The 26,371-nt window shown below is 39.1% G+C and overlaps 1 protein-coding gene across 1 annotated transcript; it reads right to left on the minus strand.

The window, feature by feature from the left end:
* Positions 1 to 350: 350 nt before the first annotated feature.
* CAPN6 (calpain 6) lies at positions 351 to 26,371 on the minus strand. The gene is made up of 13 exons (XM_066357044.1): positions 26,271 to 26,371; positions 19,869 to 20,048; positions 9,784 to 9,915; positions 8,612 to 8,820; positions 7,951 to 8,143; positions 7,170 to 7,363; positions 6,837 to 6,914; positions 6,545 to 6,731; positions 4,116 to 4,238; positions 3,740 to 3,942; positions 3,057 to 3,178; positions 2,559 to 2,695; positions 351 to 2,000 (listed from the first exon to the last, which is right to left on the minus strand). The coding sequence occupies exons 2-13, from the start codon at positions 20,031 to 20,033 to the stop codon at positions 1,818 to 1,820; spliced, it is 1,926 nt and encodes a 641-aa protein (XP_066213141.1). The 5' UTR covers positions 20,034 to 20,048; positions 26,271 to 26,371; the 3' UTR covers positions 351 to 1,817.

Here is a 26,371-nt window from a genome sequence, read left to right on the forward strand (position 1 = left end):
TTGGGAGGTCTTCCTTTTAAAAGTTGGACGTGGTAGCTTTGACTTTTAATGCAATCCCAGAGAAGTTTCAAAATCATGTAACCCCAAATACCACCCAAATATTCTTAAAAATAGAAGAGTCCCTCTCCATTCTCCCAAACCTTTCACCCACCTGGATGGAGGACAGCACCATCAGAATGCAGCCAATGCCTCTGCAACCATCATACTTCTACCTGAGCCCAGGTTGCAACAAGTACCCTCCACCCCACCCCTACCTGTGATGGTTCCAAAACAAGTCGCAACAGTTGGCTACTCTTACCATCTCTCTTTTTCCATCAAATCAAGTCAAAACTGGTCAGTTTATTGAATGTGAATTTTATTGTGGTTTAGATTACGTAAAACAGTGTAGTGAAGGCAGTACAGAAGTAACACAGGCTGAAAAACATGATAGGAAATGAGCAAGCTAAAAAAATCTACAAAATATTTTTAAATGAATGCGTGCTGTACTAGACTAGGTACTACAACTATTTTTTTTATCATTGCAGAAGCATTGAAATACTGTTGGAGGTGGAAGTTTGGGGGGTTAAGGAAGGCTTCATGGAGGAGGTGGCATTTATGCTGGGCCTTAAAGGAGGGGTAGAACATTGATAGATGAGATGGAAGGAAGAACATTTTGGAACAACTGACTCTAGAGAAAATTCTGTAGAAATACTGAAAAAAACAAGAGGGCAAACAAACACCCACAGGGAGTAAAGCTTCCCAACTTAGAAAAATGCCTGAGGGGCCTGACCTGGGACCGAAGTCTGAAGGCCTCAGATGGGTTCTTCAGTACCAATGATATTAGGAGGCAAAGGGCGTAGAACAACAAGCTTGTTTGTAAACCTAGCAGCAGCAGGTGGTTTCACATTGTAGTCAGGGGTCTAAAATTGGCTGTACTGTGCCTGGATGGATTTTCTTAGCCTTTCAGGGTGTGTGGTACTTATTCATTCTTCTTGCCCACTGACTGCCTGCATGATAGTTTGTGCGCGCTCACGTGCGCGTGCGTGAGTGTAGGTGTGTGTGGATGGGTGGGGGACCGAGGCTTTGTCTCCCACTGCAGCTTCTTCCACTTTTCCCTCTTGTGGCACACAGCTGGCTTCCATAAAGCTGGAGCTCAGGCACTTTCCACTGTCTAGGCCTCACTGGACTCCAGCTCTTGATTAAGCACCTAGGAAGCCTCCTCAACATGAAGGTAAAACCTACTGTGGGGAGTGACTTAGATTAGGGTAGGACTACACTTTCTGGAGGTGGTGATGGTGGTGGTGGTGGTGCTAGCGGTGGCGGCGGCGGTGGTGGTGATCGTAAGGGCTGGGGACTTATAAGCAGGCCCTGGATACTGAATAAAATGCTGCTGGATCACTTTTAGTGTTCAGTCAGGAGCTGGGATGTCAGGCTAGACCAGCTTGGCCTTGATCACCCCTCCTCCTTCCTTAACATGCTCTACAGAGGAGATATATATTGGGCACCTGAAAGCAGCAAAGGCATCTATAGGGTATCCAGGCTGTTGTTGTCCTGTTTCAATCTCACCCCCAGAAGCTCCAGAGTTCTTTTCTTGGCAAACTATCTGTATGATCTCCGGATAAGACTATCACTTCCCCCTGTCCAGCTGCTAGAGGTATATAGGTTACGTAGCTACTGATGCTACTTGGATTGGGAGTATGGGGAACTTATCAGAAGAAAGGAAGAGTTGATTACTATTAATTTCTTTCTTTCATAAGATTATAAATCTGAGATAAGACCTGGCATCTGACAGAAAATAAAAGGATGGAAAGCTGTCAGGATTTTCTGGAGCTGGATATTTAGAGCTCAGTAAGGTCATCGCTAGAAATAACTTTAAGGCTGATGTGGCCTTGCTTCACTTTGGCAGTTGGACCACCCTTCTTACGCAGGTACAGTGACTTCAGATCACGGCAGTCACTGGGGTCAGCATCCAGAGTAACCTGACCCAAGAACTGATCACAGAATTTTCGGCTGTTCCAGACCTGGGAAGACAAGTCAAGAAAGTGAAGGTCAGCAACCTTCTGTGAGATTGGACTTTCCACATTGGCATGAAGAACCTAACACTGAGCTTGGAAAGGTTTCTTTAAAAAACAGAAGATGGTCTCTCCTGATACTTCTCTGACTGAAGGAAATCTACCTCAAACAGTGATGAAAAGCCAGCAAGCAGAGCTCAAGATCAACCTTGAGTTATGACATGGCTACCTAAACACAGCTGGTCAGAGGCAGTAAGTCAGAATAATAACCAAACTGTAGTGCTCCATCCTGACATAGCAGGATCATGGTCATCGGAATTGGCATACGCTTTCCCTCATGGAACTTGACAGTACATATGTTAACATGTGTACCTTTGAGCATGAGGGCTCCTACCTACAATGAAATAAATGGAAAAGAGGTTATTTAGGATGGAGATTAACTAGAAAGTCAGTGTCTATGCCTGTTGGGAAATGTGTTTGAGTATGAAAAAAATTAACAAAAATAACAGTTAATAGTATCTTATACTGAATATGAGCCACTCTAGAGGTCCCTATTCACCTTCTTACCTGCACTATAATAGGAATGTCAGTGGTTCTTCTGTAGAAAATGGCCTGTGTGTCAAAAATGGCATGAACAGTGTTCTTTTGGACAGGAGAACGAACTTCTTCCTTTCCACACTTGATAACCAAATATGGGTTCACAGCTGGAACAAAGTGACATTTGTTTTTAAGACAATGATTCAAGCTCTCTTTCCAGACAGGCAAGAAACTAACTAAGTTTATTCTGGGACTTTGAGGATAACACCAGGGTACTAGAAAGATCTAGGACTTTTATGTCTGCTTGCCTTCTCTTTTCTATACATTATAAAGAGATATAAAAATAAATATTATTTAGGCCTTCCCCAAAGAAGTTTGCATAGCATTTTTGTCCATGGTTGAGAATTATCTTGACTTATCTTGACTCAAAATACCATTGAAGAGAATCATTTGTGAACATCTTTTCTAACAACACATGCAAAACATGAAACCAAATTTTGTTTTCCCAGACACCCTTGTAGTTCTTACTTTCATTGGCATACTTCTTCTCCAGGCCCTCTGCACTGTGAACAGTGATCTGGGTAACTACCTTCGGGTAGCCACGAGCCAGGTTCCAGCAAGACATCTTGGGCATGTCCAGAGTCAGTTCCCTGGAACATCAAAAGAAGACACATTATTGATGATGACTGACCTTTGATGAGAAGATAGGCTTGCAAAGCATTGTTGCTACAAACATGAAACACCGAGTGACTTAGTTCGTTCCTCCTCAGACATGACTTACATTTTATGACTATGTTTTTCTTTCCCTTTGCTTTAAGGACTAACAGATAAAGATCAAAGAAGGCAGGGTTGGGGTGAAAAGGTAGCTCTGGTGACCCAGCACTCAGAACATAATAGAGGAACAGTGAGGAAAGCCAGCTGTCTATGAGAAGAGTCAGCCAGAGAACAGAAGATAAAATATAAGTGGAAAATCTTACACTGTATAGGCTTATTCCCCTTAAATGGCAGGTCAGAGCCTTCAAGCTCAGATCACTCCATTGGGGAATTCCTCATAACCCCACTTTGAAAAAATATTTCTACCACCATCATTTCAATTAAATCTGAGTTGAACAAATTGTCCCTTTGAATGTCTGCATAGGGTAAGAGGGAAAGTGGGGACTGGAGGCAAAACAGAGAATTAGAGTTTGCAAGGCTGCCTGGGGAAACGGAACCTGAGCTGGACAGGCACTTCAGAGAAGATTCTCAGGAGAAACTCGCTGGTGCGGCCATGCTGAAACATGGTCGGGACAAGCACATAGTTGCCTTTCTTCAGGTACTTGCTCAGAAACACAGTGCGGGTATCAATATAGGTGGAAGTTCCAGCACGCTCTTGGATGTAGAGGTGGTGAAGGCGGAATTTGCGATTCATCTCCACCTGGAAGTGTAATTGAATTAAATGCTTCATTTTACTCAAGTCATAGTGTTTGTGTTGGAAGATCCTAGGCCCTCTGCTTTCTTTATCCCTGGACCTTTCTCAATACCCTTAATCCTATCCTAATTTTTACTCCACTTGCTAGCATTCTCTCTTCTCCAAATGCCTATTCTTACCTTGAATAGCTCAAAGCCAATGATGTAATTGTCAGGTCTTCCCATGCGGCGATATGTACGCAGGTCCTTCTGTTGCAGTGACATGATGACCTTGTGCCCATCCTCAGGCACAGTGAAGATGTACTAAGGGAAAGAGGCCCCAAGGAGCTTAGTTAGCACTTTGATTTTAAACAGCCAGCTCAAATTTCAGGGGACTAAACTTTACTTTGGAAATCAGAATGTGTGTTATTTTCTGGGCTTTGCCACTGACCACACAATGAAGCCATGGCTAATTCATTGACTTGATAAGTGTAGATCATAAAACCTGATTTTCTCTATGGCATTCGGCATATATTGAAAGAGATAACTTTATGCTTAGGCCTTTGATACCAAAGATCGTATGCTTTGTCTTAGTAAGTTCTTGGTAGGTTCTTGGGCATTCCTATTTTTATTACTGTCCTCTTGCTTTTAAAAGCTGTACACAGATAAAATTCCAAAATTATAAAGACACGAAGTATCCTTGCTTAACTTAACCTGACACTGCAGCATCTCCTAAGCTAACTTCTAATTGCCTTTCTAGATGTGTGCCTTGTGGAGGGAAGGAGGAACTCTCACTTCCTTGAGAGTTGATGCTTTGCTATCACTGTTCTAAGGAAGCTGCAGAGCTGTGCTAGAGACATTCTAACATCATATGGGGAATCATGGTGCCACTAGGAAGTAAAACTAAAAGACATCAGATTTATCTCTCTTTCTCTCTCTCTCTTTTTTTCTCTCTCCTTCCCTTTATTCCTCTTTCTCTTCCTCCCTTTAGAAAGAAACAGGAAACAGACACAGAACCACAGGCCCACAAGGCCTGCATAGGTCAATCTTGTGCAGATACTTAACAGTGAAACCAAAAGGGCTATTTCTTCAGCTTGGTATATGTGTTTGATAATTAAAATATTTTAGGGTTGTAAATGGAGGTGCAGAGAGGGAATAATGGGAGCATTTTTTTCTTTAAAGACAAAATGGAAGGGATGGAGAAAAAGTATGAGTTAAGTAAATGAAGCTACCAGCCTTAGTATGCTTCAAAATGCCTGATATAATGAGGTCCATACAAAGAAAATACATATCCATGTAAGGCTGTAATAGAGTCAGAATTCTTGTCTCATGTGGGTTAGCTCATCAGTATATTTATTTTTTTCATTTTTAAATCATTTTTATTTGTTTATTCATTTTAGAGAAGAGATACAGAGAGGGGGGAGAGAGAGAGAGAGAGAGAAGGGGGAGGAGCAGGAAGCATTAACTCCCATATGTGCCTTGCCTGGGCAATCCCAGGGTTTTGAACCGGCAGCCTCAGCATTCTGGGTCGATGCTTTATCCACTGAGCCACAACAGGTCAGGCTCATCAGTATATTTAAAGATAAAACCATCAAAGTTATTAAAGTTTCAGTCTTTGGATGTTTGGATTTTTTACTTTGGGTTGTGTTTAGTATTAAGCTCTAATGTGTCACCTGGAATAACATTGTAATGGAAGATAGATGGGATGAGATCACTGATGGGGTAGCTATTCAAATCCTGAGAGAAATGACTTGGTTCTAGATTAGAAAAGGGAGGCATAATGATGGGGTTCAAAAGAATAACCTGCATGAGAAATAGAACATGGATAGCAAATATGCACCCAAGAGAACAGTTGGGAAAAAGAGAAATGAAAATGAATTGAGAAAGTTATCTGGGAAACGATCCTTTCTCTCCAATGTGGTACCATCAGAAGGAAGTGAAGGGTGTTAAGCAGCCATACCAAGTAATTTGGCAAGGAGAGAAGTAGCTAGAGGAGGGAACTCTCAGAGTTGCTAATGTTGCTAAGGTATTTCTCTGCAGAGACATAGTCTGCCATGTTTTACCAGAATCTGGGCCAATCCTTAGACATCTTAGTTTATAAATATTAAATAGCTGCAAATGAAAAAATTGTCAAAGAAATATTCTAAGGTGAACCTGGGTTCTTAGTGCCTTGATAATTTGGAGGCAAGGTAAAATAATTGATTAATCCTGGCCGGTTTGCTCAGTGGTAGAGTGTCAGCCTAGTGTGTGGATGTCCTGGGTTCAATTCCCAGTCAGGGCACACAAAAGAAGTGATCATCTGTTTCTCCACCCCTCCCCTCTCTCTTCTCTCCCTCTCTTTCTTTCTCTCTTCCCCTCCTGCAGGCATGGCTCAGTTGGAGCAAGTTGGTTCCAGATACTGAGGATGGCTCCATGGCCTTGCTTCATGTGCTAAAATATCTTGGTTGCCAAGCAATGGAGCAGTGGCTCCAGATGGGCAGAGCATCACCCCATCGGAGACTTGCCAGATGGATTCCTGTTGGGGCACATGCGGGAGTCTGTCTCTCTGCTTCCCTGCTTCTCACTGAAAAAATAAATAAATAAATAAATAAATAAATAAATAAATAAAAGGAAAAATAATTTATTCGAACCTGAGGATTCTGCAGGAAGGTATCACGGTTGTTATAGCAACCTCCTGAACGGTTCATCAGGGGATCATCATCCACAGTCCAGCATCCCACCACTGATTCCAGCTCCTTGCGTCCAAAAATGGGGTTGTTCACATTGCGGCAGACATTCAGTTCATGAAAGTTGCGGCAAAAGTCCTCCAGGCCCATCCTGAATGGAAGGAATACAGGAAAGAAATGAAGATTGGACTTATTACCTACATTTTAGGTCTACGTAGAAGCCACAATTCCCTTAGCACTGAAAACCTCTCCTCACCAAAATTCTCCATCATCAGACATAACAAGCTCCAAGTTCTTGCGATCTGCTGCAGTCAGTTGCTGCCACTCTTCAGAACTAAAGGCAAATGAACAAAAGGAGATAAGCCGTTGTTTGCCATTGACTTGCTATGGTAAGCAGTATGCCAAAGAAACAGAATACATAAAAACTGAGCCTGCTTTATCTCACCTATGGCTGGGTCAAACACTTCATGCTTAAGAAGAGCTCACAGATGTTACTGAGCATTGACAATCTACTAGCAGTTTGGAGGAATAGGTTTGGGAAAACTATAGGGCTTTGAAGATGTAGCAGTCAAAGTGGAATGGCACTCACATTTCACTCCAGGGGCCACTCCATTCCTGTCTTCCCAAGGGGTTCCTCAGTCGAATCATATACAATTTCTCAGTACTAAAGACTTCCACAAGTCTCTCTCCAAGACGGATCTTCCGAATATCAGTCATGGTGTAGGTATGGCCCTTCAATAGACCCCAATCAGTTTCAACTTCTTGGTCCTCCTGACTGGGAGACTGAGAGCAAACAAAGATACATAAAAGTATAAAAAATTGAGAGACCCAAGCCTGGCTCCTCCTCTTCCTTGATTGGTTTACCCCAGCATGGTTGAAGCTAGTTCTCCCCATGCAGATAAAAATTTAATCCGGAAACCTAACTTGACACAGAACAAGTGAAGGAAAGGAAATGAATTTAATAATAATTCATATAAACAATTCAGATTCAAACTACCCACAGTACTACATTGATATGAATAGCATTAAAATTTGGTGTAGCTGGTTTACTCCTTAAACAAACAAGCAAACAAAACAAACAACCCCCCCCCCCAAAAAAAAAACCTATAATCTCAACATCCAAGAACAGAGGCAGAAGAAATAATTTAGCAGGAGCTATTATATGAGCTCAAATGTTGGCTCCCAGTAGGATGACTGGAACAAAAGGATAAAAAGTTAAAGCTCCTCAGCCTTTGCCAGGGATAGTGTATTTCTGAGTCCCACAACAGCTTTTCATGAATCTCCAGAGTGAGAGTGATATTTCTTACTAAATTTTGTAGTCTCCTCTGTCAGAAATGGGAAAAGAGTGATTGTTTTTAGTGAATTCATACCTCAATGGAGCAACAGATCAAACCTCCTTTGGTAAATGTCTTGTACAGTTCTCGGAACAGCTTGTACTTCTCCTCAACAAGTTCAGTATATCTTCCCTTCTGCATGTCAACAGTTTCAGCCAATGTGCCAGTGAAGTCCATTATGATATCAGTGGTGGTCAGACCATCAAGTGCTTCATAACAGCCAAGCATCCTGAGAACAAGTATGCAATATTATCTTTGTAAAATTATTTTTCCAGGTTAAGGACATCTTGTCCCAAGAATTAGAACAGTCCTTTCCCAGCCAGCCTTTACCATCTGGCTTTCCTCTAGGTATGGCAGGAGAGTTATTTTGAGATTATGGTCAGAGATTTCTAGGCTTAGGCTCTGTTTGTCAAGGACAGCCCATGCAGAAACTTGAAGCCCATAATGCCATGTTATTTGCAGATTAGCGGCAGGAAGGGACACCTAGGGGCAAGTATGGAGTTAATATAAACCAGAACAGCTGGTTTCTTGCTAATCTAAGATTTCTTAGGGCCAGTCTAAAGCCCAAAGCAATGTTTTGGATCTGACTCAGATCTTACCCAATTTAAACTAAAGGAATTGAGCTGGGAGAGAATGAACTCCCAAGGAAATATATGGCCTTTCTTTCCTCATGTGTTAGTCAGCCCCCACTACTTACTTTGCGTAAGCTTTTTCCAATAGAGCATTCCAAAACTCATTCATGGAGGTGGAGAAGGAGAAAACCAGATCTCCATTAATGGTGGGCAGCAAGTCATCAATCACCACCTCGGTCCATTCTCCAAAATGCCAGAAACGGAAGTGAAATATCCCAGCATATTTGTCTAGTTTTCGAGGGTCCCACTCCTGTTCCTTATGGTTGGGAATTGTCTGGAAATATAAGAACATTCAATCAACTTTTATTTACAGACTATATCCAAATACTGAGTTGAATTCCAGCAAATTCATGTGGCAATAGAAAGCACACAACTGTTGTTTTCCCAGTTAAGTTTTGCTGAGGATAGTATCACTTTCGCTTCCCTGAATACACAGAGAGTGACTGAAAGTAGCCTGATAAGGGTTAAGTTATTTCCCACAGATAATCTATAAACTCCATTAAAGAAACTGTTTATAGAAATATATTTATGGTTGCATGTTTAACCACACAAACAAGGCGTTTTAAAAATTAAGTTCTATCAATATATAATGTCTCTTGTGGTTTTATTTTTAAGAAATCCATCCTAGAGATTTCATGTAGATTCTATAGAATATAGATTTTATTTATAACGAGTAAAATTACATTTAGAAAATTCTCAATTTCTATATAATTATACATTAATCTACTAAAATAATTTTTATGAAAAAATATTCTAACTTTGTTCCAAATCAATTCAACACTTTATTGTCCCAAACTCTAACTATATGCCAAATAAATTTTTGTACTCTTAATAATTTATTAGAACCAATTCAAAGAGCTATTTTCATCTTTATCACCTTTTGATTATTCCTGGCCTTTCTACCTTTATATCCCAATAGCTACAGAGAAGACAAGCATGCAGTGATACTGAATCAAAGCACAACAAATGACAAAAGATCTATTAATATGTGTGGCAAAGCATATAGAATAAAATCTTAGTGGCAGAATCTGGGTGAGTGTATTGGTGTTTACTGTAAAATTCTTTCAGCTTTCTGTATTTGTGAAAAGTCTCATAATAAAGTGGAGGGAAGTTACCTAGTTAAAATTCTTATTTCAAGAATTAGACAATCTAGAAAGTTATGAGATGACTTTTTCTGAAATTATTAAAGATGACAAGATGGTGGAAACTGAGTGAGGTCCCATAGGAGAAGCAATACCTTTGTCCAGTGAGACTCCTGAACAGCCAAACAGGAGAACGCAGAAATCATTGGCTTGTGCCCCAGTCTCCCTTGGATCAGTTGGTGGTTGCTGATGTTGCCCACAATCAGACGGGGGTCATCACAGATGTCCTGTAGATACAACAGTTGCTTCTAAGAGTATGGCAAGTGTTTCCAAAGACCCAATGTGAGCTGAGCACAGAAGGCTAGAAGAAGTAAGGTTGAAAGATGACTAGGACTTCCACGGGTGAAATAAAGGGAAGTTGGTAGCTGTGAAAAATACAGAAAGCAGTAGATCATCTAGACACAGGATTAGGGTAATGTGGGGATGTGTTTGGAGAAATGGAAGGAGAGGATACAATAAAACAGGATGAGATGTTTTGGTTGGGGCTCTCAGACATAGCTGTCACTAGGGTTTGTGTTTGCAGCACAGCATTGAACTTTTAAAGAGGAGGACTAAAAATTAGTACATTATATTCTGACCCTATTTGTCAGGATGAGATTTTCTGAAGCACTTGTGCTTAGAAAGGTGATTAAATTTAAGAAACAAAGCCTACTGGAGGTAAAAATAAATACTCTGAAAAAATTATTTAGACCTTTCCCATAAAGAACTTTCCTAATATAAAGCAAAGACAATAATGGTCTCCATGGCAACTGCATCTTTTCACATCTTTGGATAGATATAGATAACAGCATGTGGTCATAGACCACTCACAGGATTATTTCAACTAACAGTCTTTTACTATAACGGGAGTTCTGAGGGAACCTTGGATAGATTGGGAACAGCATTTGTTTGGGGTATATGTGTGTGTTTTCCCCAACAAGTCATTAGCACTGCCATTCCCACTGTGAGTAGGAAAATAACACAATTAACAAAATGTGATAAGACACAGTTGAAGCTTTTTTTTTTTTTTGGCAAGAGACAGAGAGAGAGCAAGGGACAGATAGGGACAGACAGACAGGAAGGGAAAGAGATGAGAAGCATAAATTCTTTGTCGCGGCACCTTAGTTGTTCATTGATTGCTTTCTCATTTGTGTCTTGAGCAGGGGGGTGAGGCTACAGCACAGCGTGTGACCCGTTGTTCAAGCCAGGAACCTTGGGCTTAAGCCAGCGACCTTGGGCTTCAAGCCAGTGACTTTTGGGCTCAAGCCAGTGACCATGGAGTCATGTCTATGAGGTCACGCTCAAGCCACTGACCCTATGCTCAAGTTGGTGAGCCCGTGTTCAAGCTGGTGACCTAGGGCTTTCAACCTGGGTCCTTTGCAACCCAGATCAACACTCAATCCACTGCACCACCACCTGTTCAGGCAGATGAAGAATTTTTAATGTATAATCAGTGCCTAGAGGAAGAATCCCTAAAGCTTTCCTGGTGAATAGATTAAACAGAAGTGGCAATGCTCATGTTGAAGCCTTAAGAACCACTAGAGTTAGGTATTTGGAAAAGGGTGGACTATGAAGACATTATAGGTAGAGAGACAAGCATGGACAAAAGTATAGCTGCATACAAGATACCATATAATTGTGACTCAGAGTATCAGCACTTACAGAGTTAAAGTGCAGGAAATATCAATGAAGTATTAAGTAGATGGAGAAAGCATCCTGGGGAAACCACTGTCCAGTACCTTGACATTCTGCTTATCCAGCAGAATCAAATCCTTGCCTCAAATGGAAACAAAATCTAGATATATATTCATTTAAAATTATTAAATAGAGATAGCTATATTTTTCTGCTTCTCAAATCTTTCTTTTTTTAATGGACATAATTATCCTCTATAAAGAGTCTGATCTACAGAATAAAACATTCCATCTAGTCTTTAAAAGCCAAAATAACTCTAGAAAAGAATAAGCATTCTGGACATGGACAAGTCCAAGCTGAAGATTAATTGGATATCCTTCTGCTGAAAGGAGTAGGTTAGGTGGGTTGTCAACTTTGGGTTTTCTGTTTGGTTTTTATTTTTAATGTATGTCTGAAGTCTCATCATTACTTTTGTGTCTTAGGAAAAACTTCTACCTTACTAAATTTTTGTGCCTTTTTTCTTTTCACTTATTGAACATAAAGCAGGCGTGTTAGATTAACTATATCCCGATATTGTTTCTCTTATTGTTTCTTTGCAGTTTCTAAGGTGGAACTGAACAGTTTTTACTTACTGGGTCAGGTGTTACCATTTTATTTGGAGCAAGATGTAAAGTTAACAATGTTTTTTTTGGAATTAGATGATGCATACAATAGTTTTCTAGCATATAAAAACTGTACAATTAACATTGATATGTGAAAAAAAAGTCTTTAAGATCATTATGACAAATTATTCTCGGTTTTATGTAGAGTCATTAGTAATGAGACTTACATTACAGTGTCTTGAATTTATACAAGGTTTTCATTTCACAGCAGAGATCTACACTCAGCCAATACTTTTGGCATGTCAACTTCTATTCAAAACATAAAGGGTGCATAAATGATCAAAAAGACATGTAAACAGAAGTCAATTATACTCTTGTCAACCTAACCATATATATATGCTTAATCATATACAGTAAAAGAAAGACACTTTTTCATATATCACTGTTCATTGAACTGTTTTTCTATGCTATAAAACTATTGTATGAATCACCTAAGTCCAAGAAAAGATTGTATAACTTTATTTCTTGCTCTAAATAATATATATGCTTAGCATGGTAGCAGTCATATATATATGAGTATATATATAGTGAGTATGTGTGTGTGTGTGTGTGTGTGTGTGTGTGTGTTGTGTGTAAAGCTAAGTATAATCATGGCAGAATATATATTTGGGCAAAAAGCCCACATTACTTTTTATTTCCTTTTATAAATTGGCTCATGCCCCAGTTTTACTACACTCTTTCACATATGAAGGATGGTTATTTAACAATGCATTTTAAAACATAAGTTAACAGTCTACAGACTGTCAAAGCTGGAAGAAATTTTAAAGACTTTTTAGTCAACTTGTTTATTTTACAAATGGGGAGACAGCCTCATAGGAGTGCCGTAATTTGCCCCTTTGATCATCCAGCTGGTTAGTAGACATAAATTTGAAGTTTTAGAACCTTCAAACCATATACAGTTAGAGAAAGAAACTCAAGACCTCAATAGATCCATCCTTTTGACTTTAGGTTTATCAAGGGACACCACATAAAGTGTAATACTGTGCAGCATATCAGGGAGAGAAATGCAGTTACCTTTCTCAGCCATCTACCCCTTGTTTTATGCTTCCGTGCTTAACACTCACCTAAAACCTCTCCATCATTCTGAAAGACTTGCTTAAATCATGTCTTAGCTTTTGGTTCCAGACTAAGCTGCACTAATAAGGTTTGATCTTCTCAACTTAATACACTAAATATGAACCAATTTATTCTGTACGTCAGCACCATGATGTGAAACATGGGAGCAAATCCTTATTAAATCTTATTTTCTATCTCTTTAAGGAAGTGAAAAGCTAGAAAGGAGCTAAGAAGGTAGAAAGGGTAAAGGGTAATGAGCCAATGCAAATCTGAAAGTGGTAGGAAGTGGAGTTGGGAGAGAGGTCACAGCTCACATAGTCACATATTTGGGTGGCTTGGAAGGGAGAGAAGATTGCTGAGCCCCTAATGACTCCCAGCTGTGTTGGCACAGTTAATGTGATCCTTGAACTGGGCTGTTTGTCAAGGCAAAATAATTTCTTAGGGGAAAACACACACAAGTAGGGAAGTCAAGCACTAAGTAAAGCCAGAAATGGTCCCCACATATCCCCGTCCTGAGCCAAAGAAAAGCAGCTTTTCTAGAAAATATGTTCTCTTAGCTGAGCATAGAGAGACCCTCCCATTGTACTCACCTCATCTCCCTTGCCAGATACCTCTGGGAGGGGAAGGGAAGCATGCAATTACAATTCTTGGAGTCTTGCACATGTCATTCTATGTGAATCTCTTTGCACCTACCACATCCACATCTCTAGAATTTTTTTTTAACACAGGTAAAATTTGATTACAATAAACATTGAGGTCCAGGGTAAACCTCAAGAACCAGATCCAAATGAAAGGCTGCCTAGAAAACCAGCAACCAGAAGAGTGAAGACACTTTTAAAAGTGCTATGTGCAGTCCAGCAGTATTGGTGGGGTAACATGGGTACCTACAAGTGAGGCCGGCCATGCAATAAGTATATTATGACTAAGTCTAGGGCTGTAAGTAGTCCCACAAGGTTCAGAGTTTCCATTTAGTGCCTGCGAATTTTGTGAGGTAGTCCAAGTTTCTAGTATCTTATCCTTACAATATTGAACAGTCTGTCTACAAACAGACACTGATAGATGAACCTAGGTGCAGGGAATAATGGTGAACCACTCATTGTACCCATTGAGGAGTTTTACTTCCACATGAAGATATTGTCATCAGTAAAATATTCTCTTCTTTCCTAACCTCCTCAAGAAAAATTGAATATGGAACCCAAGAATAAGGTGTTAAGACCAACTTTCATTTTTAACCTAGAAAACCAAGTCACAACGTGATATCTTTTTATTAGTATCTTTAAACTTGTTTTAGGAGACCTCAGATATAAATTCCAACTGGCTTTATTGGGAAGAATTTATATATTCATTCAATGGAATACTGTTCAGCAATAAAAAGGAACAAAGTGATAATGCCACAATATGGATGACCCTTGAAAACATTACACTAAGCAAAAGAAGGCAGCTACTTTTATGATTCTATTATAAATGAAATGTTCAGAATAGGAAAACCTAGATAGAAACTAAAAGTAGATGAGTGGTTGCCATTGACTGGAAAAACAACTGGAAAATATGCACACGAGATCTTAATTGGGATGACACATTTGTTCGAAAGCTGGATTGTGGTGATGCTTGCACAACTCTGTAAATATACTAAGAAAATCAAGGCATTGTATACTTTAAAATTAAATGTTATGGTATATAAATTGAAGTTTGATAAAGTTATTAAACTTTTTATTTCTTCTTCTTCTTCCAAGTGAGAAGAGGAGAGATAGAGAAACAGACTCCCGCATGCATCCTGACTGGGATACATCTAGCAACCCCCATCTGAGGCTCATTTGGGGCCATGCTTGCAACCAAGCTATTTTTAGTGCTTGAGGCAGAGGCTCCATTGAGCAATCCTCAGCCCCTGAGGCCAGTGCCCTCGAACCAATTGAGCCATGGCTGGAGGAGAGGAAGAGAGAGAAAGAGACAGGGAGAGAGAAAAGGGGGAGGGGTGGAGAAGCAGATTGTTGCTTCTCCTGTGTGCCCTGACCAAGAATCAAACCTCGTACATCCACACGCCAGGATGATGTTCTACCACTGATCAAAACGGCCAGGACCTAGTTATTAAAGCTTTTTAAAAATAGAATTTTAAATAAATACGATAGATGGAAAGAGTATGGGCCTATTTAACTGTCTTTAAGTGTGACAACAGTGGAATATACTTAGGACTACTCAGGTGGAAGGATATGATCTACAGGAAGAGAATGAAATTTGTGAAGAGTTGAAGCGAAAACTACTGTTCAGAGGTATTACATTCATCTGGGCTCTTGGCAATTCCTATTAGCAAAGAGAGAGAAGTGTTTCCTCCTTACCATTCCTTCACATATAATCTGTCACCGAGACCTCTGTCCTCCGTTTCTAATGTTTCCCTTCATCAACCTTTCCCTTCCATTCTTATCATCTTTCTTTTAATCTAGAAACTCACCAACCTCCTCCCCTCCAATGTAGTTAAATGGCCCCTGGGGAAGGTATTACCTAGTGGAAGACGTGGGCGAGAGCAATGCTAATAAAAGCTGAAATCAAAATTTGACCAGGAAAGCTGACAAAAGATCTTATGCAGGTTCCCTTGTTTCTCCCATAGCTGGCTATGCAAATCCTCATGAGGCTTTGCTCCATTTTAGTTTGAGATTAGATGTGTCTTTCTGTAAAACACTATTGCAGCTGAGTATGAACCATCCAGGAAAAAAGCCAGAGAGGAGTAGGAGGGGAGAGTGGTTGGACGGACATGGAGAAGAGATTTTCCATGGGAATGTGGCAAACAGATTTCAGCATAAAAATCTTACCTGGAGTCTTATGATCACACTGTAACTCTGTAAAACCCAGTTCTTAGAATTTACTAAGACTTTATATGTTGAGGACCCAAGAGGGCAGGGAAGTTTAGGAATACATGTCTCAGCAATATACCTGTGTACCCACTAAGCTAGTTCAGTAGCTAGGGCCATGGAACCACTGGAGGAATTGAGGGAAAGTATTTTCCTCTGAGGGTATAGTCATTAAACAATTGCAAAAACACTATCTATCTAAAGTGGCTCCTTAGTACATAGCAAGGAAGCAGCAAGTGGAAATATGTGGAACTCAATCCTGCCCTAAGATGGTGTGGCTTGACTTAAGTTAATTGGTTCAATTAGCAGTGGTGATTACAGGCATGGGAGGAGTATTAAAGCAGAGGCTTTTCAACACAAGAGAGGAAAGAGACAGAAAATATAAAGTTAATCATACTTTGTCTATTTTAGAGACTTCCAAATAGGCCTGGCTGAGTATGAGGCTATGTGGTATGCCAAGGGATAAGAAGTCTGTAAGCTTCTTTGCAAAGCAGGATTTCAACCTTGCCAATGAGGCGGGTGAGGTCAGTGACCCATCTGGTCTTCCTGAGCCAATTTAGAGAGGCCCAGGGCTGTCTTTCGGCTTTCCTGAGGGGAGACCAGAGAACTTTGACGTGTTCTTGACCACAGGCTTGGCCTCCACACTGACTGAAAAGGAATCCAAAGCTTTTTGAGGAGACTCAGATGGTGGCCCAGAACCTTGTTTTTCCCCTCCCCAACCACTTCAGTCTGCAATGACTTTTCCTTCTTCAGAACCTTATATGATTTATTGTCTGTATACTTGAAAATAGAACTTCTGATATCTGGCAGTAATTTATTATTTAACTCTTTGTTAGTTCAATATCTATCTCTTCAACTAGAATGGAAGTGCCTCACCTCAGGCCACGTTTGAATCGTGTACAGAAGCTATCATAGAGTAGGTACTTAAGAAATGTTTTACAAGTGCTTCTCCCTTTGGGTTGAATTAAGACTAAGTCATGTATGCTCTTAAAAAGGAAAGTACAGATCAATTAATGATATATAGTATTGGGACAGTGAGAAGAACTTATTGGAGAACTATGTATTTTAGCAAAAGAGACACACAATTCTATGTCCCTAAAATGGCAGCATGGTAGAAACTAATGTGGGCTTTATTGTCAAAACTAAATTCAAATCCTAGCATGTTAACAGCATGATCCTGGACAAATTCTTATCTTTTCTCTCTGAGATCCAGTTTTCTCATGTATTAAATTGACATATAGTATCAACTTTTATTTTTTAAACCAAAAAATGATATCAAAATTATTTTAAGGTACCTACCTTGCTAAACCATAGCAAATAAGAATAATATATATATATATATATATATATATATATATATATATATATATATATATATATGGACTCTAAACACAGTATCTGGGCCCATCATAGGCATGCTGCAAATGCGGATTCCTTTTCTGCCCATCCCCATTCACCCTTTCTTTCTGGCATTCTTTTTACCCTGAAAGAAGTATTGCTTCCTTCAGAGGCAAGATGGACAATTGCCACAATTATTAAGTATTTTCCTTCCCTGCTAATCCACCTAAGATTCAGTCCACAGAATTTGGAATATGAAGGCAAACGACAAAGGACTGAGCCAAGACAGAGGATAGATGTGTCAAAAGACTGCCCAGTACAGGAAGCACTGTTGGCTTCGTTCACATCCATGGAATGGCTTTATCTTGGCTTACAGTTTTGCTGCATATGGATCTCCTCCCTCCTCCTCCAGGAATCATTCATTCATATATTCCTTCAATCATCAATCATTCCTTCTTTCTTCAATGTCTTCAACCTCTTCTGCTTTACTATTTACTGCTTAGACTATGATTATGTTAAAATCTGTTATATTTATTAACACCCCTGGAAAACTTCCCTGAATTCCCTGCCTCCTTTTTAGCTACTACTGCCTTACTGATCTCCTTTTTTTACATCCAAGCATCAGAAAAAAAAAATGGTGCCCCTCATTATCACCATCCATCCATTAAAGTGACTCCAAACAATACAGCTCTATTTTCTTCATGCATTTCTGGGTCAAGAAAATCTTACCTCTCTGCATACCCAATTAGTGGCTAGGAAATTCTACTCACGTTTCCAAGATTTTATTGCAGGTCAGTGATCTGCAGGGTTGTCAACAACTGAAGGTACATAAAGTCAAGAGGAGTGTAATCTTTCTTCTGATGGAGAGGCTTTTCCAGGTCTTATACTCTCAATGGCTATCATATTTTACAGGCAACAACTGAGACATGAACCTAGAGGGCATTATGCTCACTGAAATAAGTCAGTCATAGAAACACATATATGATACGACTTCACTTATATGTGGAATTTAAAGAAGAGCATAAATTAACAAAGCAAATTGAAACAGACTTATAGACACAGAGGTTCAGACTGGTAGTTGCCAGAAGGAAAGGGGGATGGAGTACTGGGAGAAAAAGGTGACAGGATTAAGAAGCACAAGTTGGTAGTTACAGAATAGTCATGGAGATGTAAAGCACAGCATAGATAATATAATAAATAATATTGTAATAACTATGCATGGTGTCACATGGGTACTGGAAATATCAAGGGGAACATGCTCTAAAATATATAATGGTCTAACCACTAAGCTGTACACCTGAAACAAACACAAGATAATATTTAAAGTAAACTGTAATTGAAAAATAAAATAGGTCTGACCTGTGGTGGCACAGTGGATAAAGCGTCTAAAGCGTCGACCTGGAATGCTGAGGTCGCTGGTTCGAAACCCAGGGCTTGCCCAGTCAAGGCACATATGGGAGTTGATGCTCCCTGCTCCTCCCCTCTTCTCTCCCCCTTCTCTCTCTCTCTCTCTCTCTCTCTCTCTCTCTCTCTTTCTCTATCTCTCTCTCTCTTTCTCCCCCCTTCTCTAAAATGAATAAATAAAATCTTTTAAAAAAAGAAAAATAAATAAATAAAATTTAAAAAAGAGATGTCTTTTGCATCGCATAGAAAACAAGTCTTAAGAGTGGTCGATGTGTCTTGGCGCCACCTGGTGGCAACCTGCATAAAATAAAGTAGCTCTTGCAAAAACACCTTTTAGGAGTTTAAGCTGTGAAAATTTCAACTAAAAAGTGACAGCTTTCTTATTGAAGAAGGCAAACCTTAAGTTGCTACCTGAGGTGGTTCTGTAATAGTCTCCCAAAAGGTACATCATTAAATAGAATCAGAAATTTTTCAGGATATTGTGAAAGTTCAAGGATTTGTATTTAATAATATGTCTTCTGTGGACTATATTCCTGGTGAAATACTTTGGGAAGGAGCCCAGGTAGTGTATCCTTCTACCAGTTATACCCTTTAGATATAACAAGGTTGTCATTTTTTCTCCAGACATCATTATCCTATCATTTTATGCACTGTCCTCCGGCTCGTGTAGTGCTTGCGAGGAAGTAAAAAGACTTGCTTTAGAGACAACATACAGATGTTCCACAAAGAAGCATAGTAACCATTAATAGGTGGTGAAAGAGCTGAAATCCTACTTGGATTCCACTTTGTTAATTGTGAAAGGATACAGGTGATGTTATCCAAAGTGCAGCAAAGAAGTCTCCCTCCCCCAATGCAAACTCTTATTTTCTCCCTATAGAGTTCATTTCAGTTATGTTCAGCATACAAGGAGCTTTTCTCCTCACTGGTCTGAGATTATCATAAAGTTGCTGTGATAAGCAACTCAGTAAAGAATATAGTTGTTTTTGAGTCACCATGTTTACTCAAATGAACTTCCAAAGAAAACAAGCATGATATATTTTTTTGTTCTTTTAAAATTACTAAATCTGACAAAATTTGACTAATATTCAAGATTCTTCAAGCTATTGCCAGAAGCACAGATTATTAACGCTTTCCATTCTAAAAGTCTCCTAAATTGGCCTATGTGCAGTAGTAGGCTCTGTGAGTGAAACAGTGGACCAAGTAGTCATAAGAACAAAAATAAATAAATATAAAGGGAGACAGGAATTAAAAAAAAAGAAACTTACCTGGGGACGTTTCCACACCACCTTCCCAGGAAGCAGTCGGTTGTAGAAAAGTGAATCATTCTCAGGTAAAAAGGTTGGATCACAGAAAAGTATACCATCTTTGATGCATTCCTGTTTCAGTTCCTGGTACTTCTGGTTTTTAAAGAGCTTCAGAGGAGGACCCATAGTATCAAACTATGTCTAGAATGAGAAAAATTATTGTTATTAGAGGAAGAACTTCATGAGTTTTTTAATGATTACCTAAAATTAGACAAATGGTAGTCATCCTAGTGATTTATTCCCAAAGCCAGGCACTTCAAGTTTGGCTTTAATGGAAAAGTCACTTTTTTCAGGAAACAAAAACAACAACAACAAAAAAGGCTCTATGCTCTGCAACTAATTAATTTGGGGCTTTGGGTAAGGCATCCAAACCATCCTGGGACCTCAGATTTTATCTAACAAACAAGGAAATATGAGCCTTAATAATATTATTAGAAAACAGATAATAAATATTAAGACTTCTAGTTAAATGTGAGTCACTATAATTTAAAGGGCATTCTTCCATTTACCACTGGCAGGGAGGAGTTCAAGGCAAAGAATGATTTTAAATTTGTGCTGAAGAAAATATTAGTTTACTATATTCAGAATTAAGTTGGTGTCCTGAAGGGTCACACACTGAGTGCTTGAGGGGAGAAGCAACGTCTTTCACTTTTAACAAGCCCTTTTACACAGTGCTTTCCTTTCTATCATTAAAGAGCTTTGCGTTTTTATTACTGGCCAGAAAGACTAATGCAGGAAACAGAGCTCAGCAGATGGCCTCCAAAGACAAGGAAAGATAGAAAGATTTTATGTGTTTTTATTCTTCAAAGTCTAATATGCAATCATCTGCCCTTGATAAAAGGCAGACTCTGAAATTCAATTACACTTATTTTGGGGACTATAGATTCTTATCCCATGGCAATACATTGTTGCTTTCTTTCCAAAAAAAAAAAAAAAAAAAAAAGAAAAAGAAAAAAAAAATACCCTCACATGAGTAAATAGAGAATCAATATAGTGGCTCTTCAGGCGATGTGTATCCGACTGTCCCACACTCAAATGCCCTTAACAACTGATTTTATGAGGATAATTTGAAAGGCAAATTTGACTTTAGATATCTTTGGGGTGATAATAGGATTTTCAATGCTAGATCAGAAAGATAAATTTGTAATAGTTTTAATGATCTCATGATATTTAATGGTAGATAAGAGGGGGTTGTGAAGTTTACATGACACCAATTATTTCAAAAGTATATTTTAAAGATAACTGTCTGTATCCTATGATCATATTGTGGTTGAAAATAAAAATTTTAAGGTTAAAGTATCTGATAAAAAATGGGTGAAAATTTTTATAAAGCTAATTATCACTTTGAAGAGTCTGCATAAGTAACACAGCTCAAAATCCAATTAATAAAGTGGCAGTTGCTATTTTATAAAAAGTGTAATATTAATTGGACCTCTCTCTACTATCTTATTTCATGCCCTTTCAGTATTATATTGAAACCCCTTACTGGTAAAGAAGTCTCCCTATTTGAAAACTGTAAAAATATTTTAAATTTAATGTTTCTTGCAACCTACAATATATATGAGCAATATATAAAATCAATATATATATTGATTTTTTTTTTCAAATTGAAAGCTACGGGACACTGCAAAATACCAAATGCCTTCAGTTATTATTTTTAAGTCTGCCCTCATGTTTTAAAATAAAATTATTTCTTTGTATTTAAAGCCATGAATAATATAGGTAATAATTTTCCATTAAGCAGCATCAGAGTCAATCAGAAGGTGTGCCCAGGCCTGTTACAAATGGACCCCAATTTTTGCATGTGCTCAAATTTAAAACAAACACTACTATGCCTCTTGATTTCCCTGGAAATTTTTGTTGGATTGCCAGAGGCTGAGGACTATAAGTGGGGGATAGTCCAGTGCAATTAGAATATTTAGTTTTCCAGAACTTGCTAGTCCCTAATTATTTTGGATAAATGAGGATTTCCTGTTCTTGGGAAGGACGTCTGTTCCATCAATCTTCCGTGCTACTCAGTCAAATGGCTAGGCAAGCAGGATCCTGCAAAGGAGATCTTTGTTATAAAAAGAAGGCCTGTTTACATACTGCAGAGAAAATCAGGTTTGATTTTAAAAACCAGTATGATCCCAGTAGGCTCTTTCAGAGGCAGATTGTACAGCTGGTGTGGTTAGATCAAGCCTTTTGCCTGCATTTTGAGGACTCAGTAAAAAAAGAATAGTAGTTACCAGCCTAAACTTTGACAGATTTTCATTAAAGTAGAGTTGTAGTCCCATGTCCCATTTGAATTGCACAGTAGAATTGACCCCCATTCTGACTAGCTATGTTCCGTTTGCTATAACTTTGGTTTTTTTGTGCTTTGATTTTCATGTTGTGGGAATGGAGTTATCTATCCTGCCCTCCTTACCCTGTGGCTATACCTGTTAAGATGACTAGTGTAAAAGTAATTTGAATAAGTTGAAAGTGTTCCATAAATGCAAGATATACAGTGTAAGCCATCTCATTGCTTGGCACAGAGCTGGGCAGGCACTCCACCACTCTTCAGGAAATAGCTGTTGAGTGGATGAATGTCTTATGTAGAAAATTCATGTTTACATAGGAAGTCATTCTTTGAAATATATATTTAGGTTCATGATCTCTTCATGGCAACCATGTTTAGTTCATATTATCTGTGCCCTTCATTTTGTATCTGCAGAAATGGCAGGTCAGAGAATGGGCAGCTAGAAACTTGCAGAATGAGCTCAAAGCCAGGTCTGTGCAATGCTAGATTTAGTGTGTGTCTTCTCACCGTACCACACTGCTTCTTTTGGTCATTGCCTTTTTTGAAGAGGATTTTTTTTTTTAGCTCCAATAAGGAAAACCCTCCAAATTACACATAATACCCAACTTTGAGGCATTCTATCTAGAATTTATTGTCCTCGTGGTTATTTAAAAGGTTCTTTATTTCCATAGTTTGATGCTCATGAGAGAATCCAAATCCTTACCATTCAAGGGTTCATCAGTTAACTGTCATAAAAATTTTAGAAACCCAGAAATTTATAATTTGGGTTTGTCATAAACACCTTGCCCTGTCAGAGAGTACGAGAGGAAAGAAAAGAATGTTCTTTCTTTGCTATCTTGCTGCCACTATCTATGAGGAAGAGACAGCCTTTAGATTAATAACCACATATTAAGAAAGTAAGTAAACAGAATCAAATCCAGGGATTTAAGTATCAACTGAAAGAGGCTCTAGCTAACAAATAACTAACAAAGGGAATACGCACATCTAAGAGGAGGGACAACTGTGTCATGAGACAAGTATCATGGGCGGTTGGGTGAAGCCGAGTCTGGGGTTTTGCAGAGATAATGGTTTTAAGCAGTACTATTTGAACTGGCACACGTTGCCTAGAGATAGAGCACGAAGAAGGCCGTGTGGATTAAGAACAGTGGGAGGGGTGGATGCAGAGTACAGAAAGTTGAGAATTGCCAGGGGAAGTTGACGGTGCCTGCCACGTAGACCACAAGGCTGTAGTTAGGAGAGGAAGCTTTTGCCACTCACTGGACTGGAAAGCTTGGGGAGCTAGGCAAACTCTTAAGAAGAAATCATTTGTTCTTTACCTGTGTGTAAGTCTTAGAGTAGAAACCAGATTTGCTCTAAAAACTGAAATTTAACATAGTCTGTTAAAGAGAATTATTAACTGATAGAGGAAACTCAGTCTGTGCTTTACAAACTCTGTTGATTGGGGTGAGTGGGGTGGTAAGGGAGGCACTTTAGGAGGAGAGAGGGAGAGCACATGGCTTCTGAGGTGTTGTCACTGGCTCGTTTCTCCTTTTCCCCAGTTTTGCCCTTGTACTGTACTTGGGACAAAGTCGGAGGTAAAAGCAATTAGGAGTGTTTTTTTGTTTGTTTTTTTTTTTGTGTGTGTGTTTTTTTCCTTCAGAGCAACTGAATACCGAAGACTTAACTCTGTCCAGGCATGAAGTACGGGTCACTTTAGCCATAATCAACAGTTCCTCTTTCCTAGTACCTGGAGGTGGTGCATTGAGATAAAGGGGCTTAGAAAGGAAGAAGTAATAACAATTCAGCATCCACCTGTTACACAGAGAATAGAGCTTTCCATGTCTACACAGGCGGGGTCTTAGTCCACATCTATGGGCAGGCACCTACAAGACAAATAACCATTCAGATTCAAGTTGTTAGCCAGATATTCTGGGGTCTGAAAAGATCCATGAAAGTCTTTTGATCCAGCCTTATCTAGGAAACATCAACTCTGCTCAGAGAGAAGAGTCTGTTCCAAGACATTCAAAGGAAAAAAGAGCACATTTTCTTTAATGCCATTTATTGAAGAACTCTATCAAAAATTAAAAAGCCATTCAGAATCATAAAAAGAGCACAGGCAGTCAGGAGATCCAGGATCAAATTCTAAATACCGTCATTTAGTGGAGATAACACCTCTGTCCCTCACTTTCCTTATAAGCATAATGGGAATATGATGGCTGCCCCATTTGCCTCATAATGTTATTGGAGGGGTCTAAAGAAGTACACAAAAATACTTAGTATCTGTCAAGGATAACGATAACCAAAGTAAGACTGTAATGTTAGAAAACATTATTTTTAAGCCTATTAAATTCCATTTCTATTCTTAGTAGAAAATGAGATCTGATCACATGCTTTAAATAAGATACTTAAGGACATTTAAAAAACCAATATAAAATGGCTTCTCCACCACTCAATACCTCCTCTCTTTTCCATTTTTTTTTCTTTTTTCCTCACTGCCCCCCACTACCTGTTTTTCTCCTCTTAGATAATAAGTTCATCCTATAAGTCTAATTGAATAGCCTTGTGAGAATTTAATCCCAATTTTTATATAATAATTATGCTGGAAGAACTCTTAGAAATCACTTAACCCCAATCCTTGCTTTTGCAAGAAGGTCAAGGGGCTTGCTCAAGGTAACATAGCTAATGACAGAGCTGGCACTAAAACTAGGACCTCCTGACACTTTTCACCACAATTTTTAAAAGGGTGCAAGGAGAGTGTGCAAACACAAAAACTCAAGACATTATTTTGGAAAATTCTCATTGTCCCCTTCTTACAAGAATGCATTTAGGACTTTTCTTTTTGAATTGCAAGCTGTCAGAAGGTGAGATGACTTCAAATCAAGGCTAATCAAAGAAGCACTGTTTTGGGGTCACAAAGGGGCTTTTTCTGCTTTAAATTTAGGAAACGAAAACACCTAAGGATGCAGAAAGCCTGCTTTTTAACTTATTTCTGATTGCACAAGTGTTTTTAGACTTTCCCTAGACTGCTAGGGACGCTAAGAATAAATAAAGAATGCTATTCAAATCCAAAGTATTCTCACACACATGTACATAGGCACGCACACACATGCCTGCAAACTGCTAGAGAAATGAAAGAGTTAATTAGCAGTCCCAAAACAATATGTTTTAATTCCTTCAGACTATAACATGTTCTTAATTTCATGACAAAGATTTTTAAATAAGACATTAGCCAAACTCCAATAAAACATTAATTCAAACCAGGATACTTTATCCTGAAGCTAAGAGTGACTGTCAGGATGGCAGCATTTGTTTAATGTTCCTGTGTGCTTTACACCAAACTTCAAGCTTCAAATCCTCAGAACCAATTTTCAATTGCAATGCTCCGATCCTTTCCCTGCCCTCCACCCAGCCCATTCTGGTCAAGTAGCCGAGCCAGTTAAGCCCCTAGAACACCAGTGGCAATGTTGTGAGTGGGTAGGTGAGGGAGGGAGGATAGAATCACAACTGCAAAACAACATTTAAAACAAAGCAAGAATGACAACAAAACCAGGTTGGACAGGGGCTGAAAATAAAATAGTCAATATCAACCTGTCACCAGGGCAGGAGGACTAGCTGTGCAAACAGGAGAGCCTCTGCCGCCACTCCCTCCCGTGCACTGAGAGCGCTGAAAAGCCTTTTGTACACAGTGTGGTTCCAAGAGTTTGCCTGTATTTCAATAATCTACCCACAGCTGTGGGTCAGCAAAAACTAGAATGAAGCCTGGACAGTCAGCCTGGGTTTTCCCTCTCACTTGCCTAAGAAACATCTGTCCTTTCTTACCAGGGATTTCGAAGAACAGAAGACGATAAAAGAAAGAAAAGACCAGAAATCATTAGAAAAATCTCTTTGCCAGACAACCACAATCATCTCACACACACCCAAAAATAACCAGTCAAAAAATTCCCTTAGTTTGGAAGTTTCCAAACTGCTAATATACATGCACATTCGATCCAGATATCATAAAATTATAGCTGTGGCTTTTGATTAACTATCAAATTCGTTTCTTCACCTCTTTTATACACCAAGTTATCCAGGATAAGTTTGCAAATGCCTTCTCTACTCACCTGAGTTATCCCAGTTGCTGCTGCCGCCGCTGCTGCTCTTGGCCAGGTAACCCCTACAAAATCTGTTCAGTCAGTGCAGCTGAACAAAGATTCTGGCTTTC

This window comes from Saccopteryx leptura, chromosome X (genome assembly GCF_036850995.1).
Source record: "Saccopteryx leptura isolate mSacLep1 chromosome X, mSacLep1_pri_phased_curated, whole genome shotgun sequence".
Taxonomy (NCBI): Eukaryota; Metazoa; Chordata; class Mammalia; order Chiroptera; family Emballonuridae; genus Saccopteryx; species Saccopteryx leptura.